Below are 14275 nucleotides of genomic sequence, written 5' to 3' on the forward strand. Positions count from 1 at the left end.
AGTACAGCAGGAGATCTGAATTTAAAGTTTGCTACATCTCAGATTATAAATGTACACCTAGCTTCAGCTAACAGAGGCAAAAATATGAGCATTTTTATGGCTCGAAGACCTGATGCACAGTAAACTCTGAACTTTGCATGTGCTGTTTAGGTTGCATGTCATGAACACTCGGTTTTGAAGAGAATAAAATTTCTTTACTTCTGAGTACACACTGCTGCACTTGCTATTGACCAAACAGCTCACAAGTTTAAAGCAACCACTTTTCAATATTTGCAGAAAAAAAGGTCTTGCAGACTACAGTACTGACAGTGCAAGGTTGACATTTTGAGCAGAACTGTTTCTTCTACAATAACACAACCCCTTTAACTTAAAATACTCCAGTTCACAATTCTACCAGTTTGAGATTCTTTTTCTTGAAGAGAAAAGTCCTGATGTAACTGGAAAACTGTTTAGGAGTCTGCACACAGAAAATTCTTTTGAATTATTTTCAGAAGCTGAATAACTGAGCAGAGAGCTGTCAGGCAGAAAAAGGAAGAGAACATTCACTACAGCCTTAAAGCAGCGAAAGAGACAACAGAATACACTCAGGACTGACTGAGGTACAGTTATACCTCACAAGACATCTTGTGTGTGTGGCAGATTCACCAGAGACTGCTGCACCATATGGAGAGATCAGACTGAGTCCAAATGCAAAACAACAGAATTAGCAAGGCACGGTGCCCAAGTGCAAAACAGCCACTGGCAGTTTGGCAACTATTTCAGCTGCTAATTGAACCCCTCTGCAGCATGGACTGGCTACCCAAAGACAACCTGACTTGTCCTCCAGCATTATCCTGAAGGAGCAACTACTTTTTAAAGTAAGTCATTACTTAAGTACTTACTTCTCTTTTTGGAATGACTGACACTTATTGGGATTTTTGAAGGTATTCTTTAAACCACCACATAAACTCCTCATCTGCATAAGACTAACAACTGCAGCAATGTTTATAAACTTTGCATTTTCCACATTTCTTTCATTTAAACTAAGATAATCCCGCAGACAAAAGTAGCAATGTTTAAGATAATAAATAAACACTAGTGGCAGAAAGGTCTTTAAAAGCCTGAAGTAATTATTTAACACCTTTAAATAATACAATACATTCAGTTCAGCTTCCAATAGTGCTTGAATTAAGAGGTCAGCTGACATAAAATAATCTACTGAGACAGCTCCATCATAGATAAAATTTGGAATTCTTGGCTGCAGCAGGACTAAATACTAAGTAGCCCTTGGTGTGTGATGATGCCTACATTTAGAAGGAACATTTCAAATCTGTAAGAGTATGCAGCTCACAAACAAAGTGATGAAATAGGCATATGAAAAGAGGAAGGAGCCCTAACATCATGATTTTTTACTATTTTTTGGCAATATCCAAATAAAATCTCTTTTCTACCCTGGTAATACCTTATAATTGCTATTATATTGGAAATTTCAACATGCTTTCTCAGAGCAGTGATTTAAAATAAACAGCCTCCAAAAGGAGAGAGAGGAAAAAGAAAAAGCAATTGAAAACTAGTTTTTTTAAGACTTTTATGCAGGAGGCTATTTCAGCTAAGTTACTGAAACACTATTTAAATAACAGCCACGTGCTGCCATTAATGCTGATAACCCTTTCTGCAGCTTTTACCTCCCTCTAACCACTCACAGCAGCACGTGACAGCATATGATCAGTGTCATGACACTGACATCAGTCACAACTCCAGATGTCAGAGTAGAGCCCAGGGATGCTGGCATGGGCCCACCCCTTTCCAAATGCAGAATTAGTGAAAAGGGCCTTACTTAAAGCTAACTAAGAATGGAAGGCTTTGTGATGTAGAATCACAACTTACTTACTTTTCTCACACATTCTAGGTGCACGTAGGCTTAAGGTTACTTAACTCTAAATTGCACTCAAGTACTTAAAACCAGATTTTTTTTCATACTAAGCTATACACTTAATCAGCCTTTCAAGCTAACTGTTCCAGTGCAATTCAATTCCCTAAACTCTGCTTTCAAGAAAGGCAGCTCTGTTAATTTTACCTAGCCATCCTTTTCTTCCATTTAACCAGTCCCACCTCATTCCACACAGTAAAGTTAAACACAACCTTTTAATGTATCATGTCTACACTCATCTCATGCCCAGACCTAAGATATTCCAGTTTCATGCAGTCAAACGAAAAAACACAGGATTATTTTTAAATTAACAACTTGCTACAGCCCATAAAGAAACCAGCTACAGACTTCTTTGTAGTCTATATTCACTCAAAATGTAAACAAACATCATTAATAATAAATATTTTTCTCACATTATGTCACATGGCTCACTAGTAAGAAGTACTAACAAGTCCTCACAGCAAAAGTGCCAAAACAAGACAACTGTTTCCTATGAAATGATTGTGCTGAAATTACATTAAGATCCAGACTAGGAAACCAAGAAATCAACAGACATTCAAAATCTACCTGGTACAAAGGCAAACTGATATTGTCATACATCTGTTACTTCAATTCAGCTTTTATTTCCAGATACAAAACACCCAAAGATGACCAAGGGAATCAGCAATGATTTACTTTGTCTAAACAACTCCTTGCTTTTATTACAGCATATTTACACTTCCACTGAAAAAAAACCAAGCGTAAATGACTTGAGTAAGGATTCAAGATATTTTTAGGTAAGTTGAGAACTGAGACAAACCAACATTTACCTGACTATTATTAAAGTCTCCTCCTCTAAAGGAGTGCAAACCAAAAATAATTCCATAGGTCAGCAGTGTAATACAACCTTTCACTCTCTTCTGAAATGAGACTTCACCATCATGAACTATTAAAAGGGAATGAATACTAAAACCCCATTGAATCTCAAGCATATGTGAAGCCTCTTTATGTTTCAGTGTCCCAGTCTTTCAACATGCTATTATTTATGGAATGAAAAAAAAGGCAGAAAAAATGGAAATCATCTGAAAAATACATTATCCTTGATAAATGCTAATGTCATGGCTGCCACTGGAGGTGAAAATGCAATTAGAAGGCTTGTTTTACTTTAAACATACACCTGAAAAAATTAATGCTTGAAAACTCTGACACTCAAAACAGCTTTCTTTGAAATTGAAAAAAAGAGTATGGGTTAATATTATATAATTAAGAACAGTGTCATGTGTAATTTTCAACATTATATTCAAGTTTAAAACAGTGTTTGTTTTGAGTTCCTATTCCTACTTTAAAAGTTGTATTTTTGAAGGTACTACTGGACCATGTGCAAGATTCTCCATGCACAGCTCAGTGTCAGGTCTCCCCTTTATTTTGCAACCATCATTCAGAACTGCACAATGTTTTTACTTCAGTAGAATACGTGCTGGAAACTTTACTTCCTTCAAACACATATAAAGTGAGATTTAGCATCTGCACACCAAAACCAGAAAGCACTTTTTCTGAATCACTGTCTTCAAATAAATCTTTCTTTGTCAGAAAAGCTTTCATATGTCTGTAAACAAACACAACCATCATACAGGAAGTTTCCCTTTCTGTACAAAAATTCCATTATATATTTTTTTACATTAATTCTGTCCACTTCTATTCAGAGAAATGTCAGAAACTTTAGATTAGGACTTACCCATTTTTACTAAATACCCGTATCCATGACTGTATGTTTGGTCCCAGCAAACACAAGCACTGTAAAGTAGTAAATGTAGAGAGAAGAACTGCAAACAAAAATGTCTCAGTCACTAACCTACAAAAAGAAAAAGAACATTACAAAATTAGGTGAGGTGGTTGCTAATGTTCTAAAAGTTCCAAGATTTAGGAAGAAAAAACAACTCTAACTCAACTTTTAAAAGCATGTGTGCTTTTTTAAACCTCATATAAAAGAAAAAATATTTTATTCTTACTCTGTAGTATAGTAAAGGAAGCTGGAAAGAGTTTTGCTGTTATCTCAAGAGTGAGATGTAGTAATGTTTTGAAATGCCTGATACCTGTAACATTTTTAAAAAAACACAGGTGTACTTCACATAGATCATTAGTTCTAAATTGAAGTATGCTTGGATACTTACTTCATTATTCCATTTATTTTCCCAGTTGTGACAGCAACCATGAAACCAAACTGCATGAAACTATTGTTAGTCAGCAACTTAGTGTATCTCTCAAAACCCAGGTTGCTGCACACTTCTTTCTTTAAACTTTCATAAAAGTTAAAACACTAACATCAAAAGGATAAAAGATAAGCAAGATGTGTGGTTTAGAATCTTACAGGGAAAATGACTAAATGAAACTCCAAAAAATGTTTGTGCCCATATGCTTAACATAAAAATTAAACGAGTTGTTTGTAACTGTGTTACAATTTTTATTTACAGAAATCTCATTTAAAAGCTGACTTCCAAAAAACCACAACTGAACAAGTAAACTAACAAACCAACCCAAAACCAAGAGAAAGCTGAAACAGCCACCTTTCTTCCCCCAGCTAGGAGCTGATCCCTTAACTTCCACTGTACCAGAAAATACACAAGCACTTATACCAACATCTGCAAGGAGAGCTGCCCCTTAGAACATTTAGAGGAAGAGAGGGTCTTCTGACTTACTCTATGAGAGGTGCTCCATAAAGAACAATAATCGTGTGAAATAGTATGCAAGACATGAAAAAGTATATACAGCATTTTAGAAATCTGGATATCTAAAAAAGAGCAATGAAATATCAGAATAATGCTTCAAAACAGAACAAAAGTAACACACACAGTCTATATCTTATCAAGAGCATTGTACTCTGATTACTTCTTTCATTTCACCTGCAGCACAACATAATAGCATGGCATATTTCAAAACAGTTTTCCATATATTAATACTTTAAATAATTAATTAAAAAATATCACACTCCACTGACAATTTTTTTTTGTTCATCTCATTAAACAGGACAAACATACAAAAAATATAACCAGAAATTACAAGATAACCAGAAGTAATTTTATTGGACATTTTTACACTTCTGTTTTACATCTGACTGTCATATCCATTAATTAAAAGGCAACTCTCACAAAAAGTGAAAAAAAAATTAAAAGCAAGAAAACATACAATATAAAAAATTCTGCTACATAAAGAATCAAAATTACATTCGCTAAAACTACATTTTGAACTTGGCATCTTAAATTATGAATATATTTGACAAATATCTGTAACTTTATGTAAGTCTGCAAAACACGTAATTTTCAATGGACTTAACAGTTTCTGGGTACTCACTAGATCATGTAGAAGCAAAAACACTTGATAAACAGTTCTGGTAAGGTCTGTTCTGATCAGGTCACCAATGCAAAATCCGTAACTTGCCTTGAACCCTTATTTTTCTATATTTATTCCTTTCTATATTTATTTCCTGGGATGAAATCTCACCTAGAACACGAAGTGTGCTTCATTTTTAAATCACAGACGGTTAAAACACTTGCTTTCCATCATGGTTTTGTGCATTTCACACCCTCCTCAGTCAGCAAAACTAGACAGGAGCTTTGCACACAAAGATCTGCTGGCAGGGATGATTTAAGAGGGTTTTTTAATTTAAGAACCACCTCAGAGCTCTACATCTTGCCTGGCTCAGCAGGTCAGGAGCACAAGACTATCCCCGACTTCAAAACTCTGGGGTATTCCCCCACTGCTGGGCAAGTCGTGTGCTGCTCCAAAACCCCTCTGCTCCAAAGTATTTCATTGGGATTCATATTCTTAATGCTCCCTGTTGCAAACTGGAACTACAAAAAGTTTCTCCCAACTTTAGATTCTTCTGCATGCCAATTTCATCATACAAGGAAATGCAGACATTTTAATACTTTTCCATGTGATTTTTCAGTTGTTGAAATGTAGCACAGCATCTCTTTTATGTCTCAGATTCTGAAAACGTTTTTTTTTTCCTTTTAAAGTTATTACAAACTTACAACTACACACGAGGAAAGTGTGATGACATTTTTTTCCTGACATATCCACTTATCAAGAAGATGAGCCAGGCCTGGACAACAAAATTAGTTTTGTGACATTTAATTTTGCATTAATTTTAATTTCTTGGGACTACAAAGAACATTGCACTGACAGGAAGCGGGAAAACATGGAATCACCCACCTGCACAGGTTATTTACAGGTAGAGAAAGTTTAACATCATGAAAATACTGAAAAATTTGTTCCAACAGGTGCTACACTCAATTCACTAATGGAAAGTGAGAATTCATCATCAAAAATTGTCTTCTTTCTCATTGGATTATTTCAGAGAATTTGCTTCCATTCTGTACTGATAATAAGTTAAGAATTAAAAAAAAAATAAATCTTACCTTGTGAGCAAAGGAACGTCTCTTAGGAGACTGATTTGGTTTAAGGACTAAGTGCAAGATTATATTTAGGGTAGCAACACAAACAGAGCAAACGCACAGCCACGTCAGGTGCGTTCCCAGCACGCTGAACCCGTCCAGGAAGAAGGCGGGGGCCACGGCGGCCAGGACGATGGCGAGGGCGCAGAGCAGGTTGGCGGCCAGGAGCCTCCTGACCTCGGCCTCCCTCATGGCGAGCGCCCGCCGGCACCTGCAACACACCGAGCGCCGCCCCGTCACCGCCGCGCCGCGCCAGCGCCGCACGGCGGCATCTCGCCCGGCCCGCGGGGCGCAGGGCACAGCTGCGGGCCCCGGCGGGGCGAGGGGCAGGGGCGAGGGGCAGGGTTTTGGGGCAGGGTTTTGGGGCAGGACGCGGCGTTTGTCCAAAAACACCGAACCCCGCGCGCGCCCCTTACCGCGGAGCGCGCGGCGCCGCCGGCAGCGGAAGGCGGCGGGGCGCGGCCGGCGGCACGTCCGGGGCGGTGCCGGAAGCGGCGGCTGCTGTGAGGGGCCGCCATGGTGTGCGACAAGTGTGAGTACGGGGCTGCGGGGCGCCCTGCCCGACCCGTCCTGCCCTGCCCTGCCCTGCCCTGCCCTGCCCTGCCTGCGGAAAGCCAGGGCTGCCCTGAGCGGAGCAGCAGCCGCGGGTCCCGGGTGGCTCCGGTTGGGCCGCGGGTGGCGGTTCCCGGCCGGGCCCTGTGTGAGCTGTCGTTCTCCGCCTGTGGAGCGTATTAATGCGCGTAGTTTAAATGATTGTGTGCTGTGTCAGTAATAGCGTGAGCAGCAGGAGCGGGGGAGGGATTTCCCCGCTGGTGAGGCCGCGTCCCGAGTGCCGTGCTCGGTTCTGGGCCCCTCGCTACAGCAAAGGCACTGAGGTGGGAGCGGGTCCTAGAAGGGCGGCAGGGCTGGTGAAGGGTCTGGAGCACAGGGTGTGATGAGGAGCGGCCCAGGGTGTTGGGGTTGTTCAGTCTGGGGAGGAGGAGGCTCAGGGATGGCCTTATCGCCCTCTTCAGCTCCCTGGAAGGAGGGTGTAGCCGTGGGATTCATTGGCCTCTTCTGCCGGGCAGCAATCTGTGGGACAAGAGGACATCGTCTTAAACTGGGCCAGAGCACCTTTAGGGTGCACATTCGGAAGAATTTTTTCCTAGTCATGGAGATGAGGCATTGGAATGGGCTGCCCAGGGAGGTGGTGGAGTCACAGTCCCTGAAGGTGCTTGAGGAAAGACTGGACACGGCACTCAGTGCCAAGGGCTGGTTATGTGGTGGTGGCTGGTCACAGGCTGGACTCGATGAACTCACAGGGCTTTTCCAGCCTCCTTGACTCTGTGATTCTGAGGTTTTTTCCTTTGTAATGTTTCCTTATGCAGGCGAGAAGAAGCTTGGAACAGTGATCACTCCTGACACATGGAAAGATGGTGCCAGAAACACTACAGGTAGCCTCAGCAAGGTCTAGCAGCTTGGTTTTGAGGTTTCTGTATTATAAAGCCAGCTGGGCACCCGAGCTATGTTACCATCTTAAGTCCAAAGCTTTATATTACTAATCAGGTTAAATATTAAGTCATGTACTTTCCCTCCCATGCTGATTTAATGCACTGAGAATTTATTTGTCCAGAACTCTTCAGTATTGAATTTGTCTGGTTTTGTTTTCTGGTTTTTTCCCTTCTTGTATGGGAGGACAATACACAGAACATTTAAATGGAGCATAAAGTGTTCTGTCACCCTGTCCCCTAATGCTGTGCTGAATGTTTTATCTCTCTTTGTGACTTTATTTGCATACATGTAAAAGTCGTAAATGAAGATTTTTAAAGTATGCTTGGAACAGGGATATTGATTTTTCTTTTTTTTTTTTTTTTAGAAAGCGGTGGTCGCAAATTAAATGAAAACAAAGCATTGACCTCAAAGAAGGCAAGGTTAGTACTTAACGCTGATTTTGGCTAAGAACATCCTTTAGCAGATTAACTGAGGCCTGTTTCCTGCGTAGCTGGACAACTACTCCAAACTTGTCCAAAATACACTTAATCAATTAAAATTGCGGGGATTATGGTATTTGATTTGTTGGTAAAAATATGTCCATACATATTTCATGGGTGCTTTCTGCTCAGTCATAGAGTATTTTGCTGCAGTTCTCACTGGAATTGCTAGGATTTGATGCTTTTGTAGGAGAGAAGCTGAGAATATTTATTGTCTGTGCTAATCTTGCCAGGATAATCTCTTGAGCATTTCCTTCATGTGTGCAAGACTTTCTGTTTGCAGAGGGCAAGATGCTGCTGGAAGGTGTTTAAGTTCAAAGTAATGTAGTATCTTAATAAAAATAAACATTTTCAGTTCTGCTTTCATGAAGTTGTTGTCTGTGGTGGAAGAAACGTCTCTTAATGGGGAAAGTGGCAGCTTTTCTGCATACTTTGTGTAGCCTGTTAGAAATAATTATTGTATGTCCCTTTTCTAAATTACAGTTTCTGCTGGAGTTTCTGACTGCATCCTCTGGCTTAGACATTTTAGGATGAGGCAGAAAAAAGACTTAATTTCAAGGAGTATAAATAAAATACTTCTCCTTTTCCCCAGGTTTGATCCTTATGGAAAGAACAAATTTGCAATATGTCGGATTTGCAAGAGTTCTGTCCACCAGCCAGGGTCCCACTACTGTCAAGGATGTGCCTATAAAAAAGGTGAGTTTCAGTGAGTGCCAAAATACTCCAGTTTGGCTTGGAACAAGAGGGGAGGTGCAGCACTTGAATTTGTATTTATGAGGAGGAGGTTAAGATGAGATTTAGTTGCTATCTTCAGCTACTGATAGGCAGGCACAGGGAACATGGAGTCAGACTCTTAGGTACTCAGTAATAGAATAAGAGATAATGTACACAGGTTAGACTGTGAGAAATTCTAATTACATGCAAGGAAAGCAGTTTTTCAGTTTGGGAGTGATCAAATACTCCAGTAGCAGGTACCATCAGAGGTTGTGGAGTATTTACAGCAGGGATTCAGAGAATGGCTTGAACAGTCCTGAGGCAGCCTTATCCAAGTTGGCTGTTTTGAGTGGGGCAGGACTGGAGACTGAAGGAGATGCTTTTCAACCATTGTCATCTGTAATTCTACTTCTTATAGAATGTTTCTGGTGTCTGAAGCAGTACTTTTGGAAACTTAATCTTGGCAATTGCATAGAGAACTGTCATCTAACAAGTCTGATTTTCCTCAAAATCCCAAAAATCCCCAGCTCTCCTAAAACTCAGTTGCTTGTTGCAGTCCCTTTTCTGGTCCCTCCTCTCTCATTTTTATCATAGCTAAATCTAAAACTCATGGATGGGAAAAAGCATAATGAAGTCAGTTACATGATTTAGTGTCAAAGAGTTCTTGCAGCACATGAGATGAACTGATTTTTAGGTGTAAAGCTGCAGCTAACCACTAGTAAGCTTTGTTTATGAAATTAATTGTTCAGTAAATACGTGCTGTGTCTCTCAGTTAGTGGTTTAGCAGCTTGCTGTAGGAGTGTTGCTTGCTGGGTCCTCCCCAGACAGCTGCCTGAACCCCATTCAGTAGAACCTTATACTCCTTAGGTTTATATCTGGTTTGGGTGGGCTTCAGGATTTGATCTTTGTCTGTCTGTGTACCTTTCCAGGTTGAACCTGTTATCTTCATAAAATTAGGAACTTTCTAAGGTTCTAGCTCTGACCATCAAAGATGTCATTAGGGCATACTTCCTGAAGCAAATGCAGTCATACAGCTCAGTGCTTCAGCTTTTGCATATCTCTGAAATTGAGAGGCAGTCTCAAGTTAATTAATCCTCAGTTTAGACCTGAAGTCAATATTTAGTGGGCTGAGTTTTGGTCTCCAGAGTAAATCATGTGCCATGTTCCCAGCTGTTCTCTTCCCTGATGGACTGCTAGATACATGTCCACTCATGATGTCAGTATATGAAAGCACACAATTTGGAGAAAGCAGGAGTGGATGCCACTTGACATTTTTTGTCTGCAGGTGAATGTTTGTGTAAATTGAGGTGTGTTCTACCAGGTAAAAGATTTAGCACCTTTTGAAAGGAGAGGAAAAGATTGAGACAACCCACCCCTCTGCCAAACTTGTGTACATTGTGGTGCTCTGGTCTTTTGACTTGACACTCTCAGAGTTTAGGACAAAGTCCTTTGGGACATCAGTGTTCATCACTTCAACTCTCAAGTATTCTTGGTGTTCATTGCTTTTCACTCCTGCTCTATAAATACCTTAATTCTATGAAAACATGTTCTAAACTTCCTCAGTTCTCTGAAGCACCCCACCTGTGAATGCCCCATTTAGCAGTCAGGTTGTTGGTGACTGTATTTTCTTAGTCCTGCTACTGTCTGTCCATCTCAGGCCTTGTTTGTGTACGTGACTTAAAAGGATTAACAGTACACCATTGGTCAAGAAGTGAGCCTTTCCTGGCTCTCTTCAGGCATTCCAGCAAATCATAGAGGCTTCCAGCAGTATTGTGAAAAATAATGCTCTCAAAATAGAGCTTATTTTCTTCAGTGGAAGGATCTCGCACACACTGCACATATTAATTTGTATTAGGAGTTACAATATTATTTCTAAGTTTGTAGTATCTATTGAGAACATGTCTGAGAACAGATAGATTGCTAATAAGAGCTCATTTGAACAATTTCTTGAAAAAGATGCTTACAAAAACATAGTAACTGTGTTTTTGAGAAAAGATTTTAATAATTTCAAAATAATTTACACACTTTTTGTGTGCTTATAGGCATCTGCTCAATGTGTGGCAAGAAGGTCTTGGATACGAAGAACTACAAGCAAACTTCTGTCTAATTGTACTGACTAGTCTTTATGAACTTTATCTTCTGTGTCTTTGTACAGTAACTTTTCTCTAAAATGATTTGTGAATATTACTTTCTGAAAGATAGTACTTGGAATGAGAGGTAAAGAAGACTGCTTGCCTAAAATGTACATAATATTTGATTATTGTTGTTTTAGCACTAATATTAACTGGTATTTAAAGATAATGGCTTTCAGCAACTGTTAGAGTTCAAAGGGATGGAGAAGATGCCAGTGGATAGGTTGAAACTAGATTACTATTAGAACACAGGTCTTTGAGATTAATACTTCTTTTCCCCCCTATCACAAGTCTTCTGCTTGTAATGGTAATGGTTTGTAGATTAAATATGAACTTGCATCACCTCATTAAAGTATCTTTGTTTAGTTGTATGCCTGTAAATATTTATAATTATTGTCATCCCAAACTATTATGACCTCGTTCTTCAGATTTTAATGCAATTGTTCTCTTGTATTTTGTTTCTGCCTACAGTATGGTTGGTTAAATCACAGATTGTTAAGCTAGTGAAATCTGGTGTGTTGCCCTGCCATTTCTTTCTTTGGCATTGTTGTGGTTTAGCCCCAGCCAGCAACCAAGCCCCACAGAGCTGCTCCCTCACTCCCCCACCATCAAGACTGGGGAGAGAATTGGAAGGGTAAAAGCCTGAAAACGTGGGATACAGACAGTTTAATAGGGAAAACAAAACACAGAATTAATTCACTACTTCCCATGGGCAGGCAGGTGTTCAGCCATCTTGAGGAGAGCAGGGCCCCGTCACCTGTTATGGTTTCTTGGGAAAACAGACTATCACTAGAATGTCTCCCCTTCTCCTCTTCCTCCCACTTTATACACTGAGCATGGTGTCATGTGATCTGGAATATCCTTTTGGTCAGTTGGGGTCACCTGTTCTGGCTGTGTCTCCTCCCAGTCTCCCAGATAGCCCCAACTTCCTTCCCATTGTGGCAGTGCAAAAGGCAGAAAAGGCCTTGGCTCTGTGTAAGCCCTGCTCAGCAATAACAAAAACATCTCTGTATTATCAACTCTGTGTTCAGCTCAAATCCAGAACACAGCCCCAGTAACACATTAAAAGTGAAGAAAACGAACTCCACCCCATCCAAAACCAGCACAGGCATTAGGACTGATCAGCTATTCCCCTGTTAACTTCCAAGGAGACTTTACATATGGCATCAGGTGGCCCAAGGCAATAAAATAATGAGTATCAATTTCTAAATATCTCAGTCTCATCGTTTTCTAAGTTAGTCTGACTTTTAAATACTTGGTTTGATTTCTATGATGTAATTGCTTATATATACACGTCAAATTTAAAGGATCAAAGCAGGCTGCCTGCTTTTCAGCTCTGGTTTGATACAAGGGGTCAGTCTCTGAGCATGAGAGGCTGACTGTGGCTCTGCAATGCTTTTGTCATTTGCTTAGTTTCTACATATGAAAGCAATTTATGTTATGGAGCATAATAATCACTCCCTTTGCATGTATTTTAAGAAAAAGAATTATTCATTCTTAATTCATTGTTAATTTTTAATTCATTATTAATTTAGGGCAAAGAATTATTAATTTTTAATGCATGGTGAAGTTTTTACTAGACCTATTGAAGTGTTTACTCCCCTGCAACCTCCTCCTGGCAATTTCATGCTTCTGAAAGTGTCTTTCAACTGTAACAGAAAAACTATCAATGGGAATTTTCCTATGAACAGATTCTGTTTTGGATTTCCTTTTGTTTTCATATTATTATAGAGAAAACTACATGACTAATGGAAACTGAAAAAATTGCTGTTCTTTCTGTGGGGCAAGATGAAGAACACTGGGCTCATAGTTATCCTCTTTGCTATTGCCTTCCTACCATGCAGTAGTTGTGCTGCAAGTAGTCCTCTAAAGGGGATTGTCTGACATTTCCTGGCATCTTTATCTATCAATTTTTAAGCATTTATCATCAAAGTTTCTCTTTCAAATGTGTTGGCTTCCTGCAGGTGCTAAAGAGGCAATTATTTTTGGCATTTTATATTTGCTGAGAAGCATTGTCAGGATAGTGGAATGAGCTGGGCCTCCCCAAAGAAGAGAGGAATGCTGCTGCTTTTTAGTGCAAAAGCTTCTCCTACTGTAACAACGGCGTGGAGGTACATGGAGTAGCTAGCTGGTGATAACTTGGTGTTGGCCACTTGTTTCCAAACACACCAAGGAATTCCCCTGTTAGTGTATATCTCTGTGACACGTCCTTTATATGGGTGAAAAGGAAATGTCTGTAATTGGTTTCAAGTTCCACAGCAAATCTTGTCAGCAGTGTGTGTGACAATTTCAGGTGGCAGGTTCTCCAATAATCCCTGAACTCTTCACCCTTTATGGATATGTGCTATAGGATTTATTGATTTTTGCTATTCTGTGAATAAAACTTCTTTTCCTAAAACTGGCCAGTATCTGTATTCAAAATCATGACATTGTCTTGAATGAATTGGCATGAGTTGAGTGTTTATTGCACTCTAAATATTGGCATTGAATGAATTCCTCCTTTTGTAGGAGATATTGAAGATTGAAGAACAACAGGAATTTAAATAATGCGATGCTTGGTTCATTATTTTGTGAATTGCGCTTTTTTACATTTGTGTCCTATTACTGGACAGCTGCTTTTGCATGTTAGAATCTGTTTTTGTTGTAAAATGACAGGTTTTGATTTGGTGGGGTTTTTTTAATGGTGGATACAAACTTCTGTTTGTCTGGTGTTTTCTACATGGTCAGGATCTTTTATCTGTAGCTCTCAAAGCTCCTCAGCTTCATGAGAGTATCAGTTCCAGAGATCTGTAAATTTTGCTGATATAACACTCAACTTCCAGAAAAGCTAATTTTCCAAGCATTATTTTGAAGTCTCACTGCTTTAAATTTAGAACACAAGCCATCCATCTCGTGAACCTCAGAGATGTACCACCGTGCAAGGCAGCCTTGGCAGAAAAGCACTTAAGGGTAGCTATTAAACTTATATATGCCCTCCATTTAATTGAATTGTCATATATAAAAACATATTGTGGATGCTAAAAATGTTTTGTAAGCATGGAATGTCTTTCCTGAGACATTATGCAGTGAAAAAAACAAAATTTGTAATGAAAAATTGCCAATTTTGTTTAATGTACT

At 39.6% G+C, this 14275-nt stretch overlaps 2 protein-coding genes and 1 long non-coding RNA gene across 4 annotated transcripts in view; 2 read left to right on the forward strand and 1 right to left on the reverse strand.

The window, feature by feature from the left end:
• LOC135297186 (uncharacterized) overlaps positions 1 to 2876 on the forward strand; it is an 8308-nt gene extending 5432 nt beyond the window's left edge. Inside the window, exons 2-3 of one of the 2 annotated variants that reach the window (XR_010359229.1) lie at positions 492 to 857; positions 2617 to 2876. This is a non-coding gene — a long non-coding RNA (uncharacterized LOC135297186). Of the gene's footprint in view, positions 1 to 491 lie in introns of both variants that reach the window. The other variant, XR_010359228.1, reaches the window with a different exon arrangement.
• Positions 1 to 6805, reverse strand: part of PIGF (phosphatidylinositol glycan anchor biosynthesis class F) — a 25921-nt gene extending 19116 nt beyond the window's left edge. Inside the window, exons 1-4 of the mRNA XM_064414475.1 lie at positions 6759 to 6805; positions 6307 to 6553; positions 4585 to 4676; positions 3624 to 3740 (exon numbers count right to left, since the gene is read on the reverse strand). Coding sequence (XP_064270545.1) covers positions 3624 to 3740; positions 4585 to 4676; positions 6307 to 6534 — 437 coding nt within the window. The 5' untranslated portion in view covers positions 6535 to 6553; positions 6759 to 6805. The remainder of the gene's footprint in view (positions 1 to 3623; positions 3741 to 4584; positions 4677 to 6306; positions 6554 to 6758) is intronic.
• Positions 6788 to 11529, forward strand: CRIPT (CXXC repeat containing interactor of PDZ3 domain). Its single transcript, XM_064414476.1, has 5 exons — positions 6788 to 6874; positions 7710 to 7775; positions 8198 to 8252; positions 8905 to 9008; positions 11069 to 11529. Exons 1-5 carry the CDS (start codon positions 6859 to 6861, stop codon positions 11131 to 11133), a joined length of 306 nt encoding a protein of 101 aa, XP_064270546.1. The 5' UTR covers positions 6788 to 6858; the 3' UTR covers positions 11134 to 11529.
• Positions 11530 to 14275: the final 2746 nt, after the last annotated feature.

Source organism: Passer domesticus, chromosome 3 (assembly GCF_036417665.1).
Source record: "Passer domesticus isolate bPasDom1 chromosome 3, bPasDom1.hap1, whole genome shotgun sequence".
Taxonomy (NCBI): Eukaryota; Metazoa; Chordata; class Aves; order Passeriformes; family Passeridae; genus Passer; species Passer domesticus.

Coding starts and splice junctions, on each gene's coding strand:
- CRIPT (XM_064414476.1), top strand. Junction 7,776..8,197: donor TGGTGCCAGAAACACTACAG/GTAGCCTCAGCA, acceptor TTTTTTTTTTAG/AAAGCGGTGGTCGCAAATTA. Junction 8,253..8,904: donor TTGACCTCAAAGAAGGCAAG/GTTAGTACTTAA, acceptor CCTTTTCCCCAG/GTTTGATCCTTATGGAAAGA.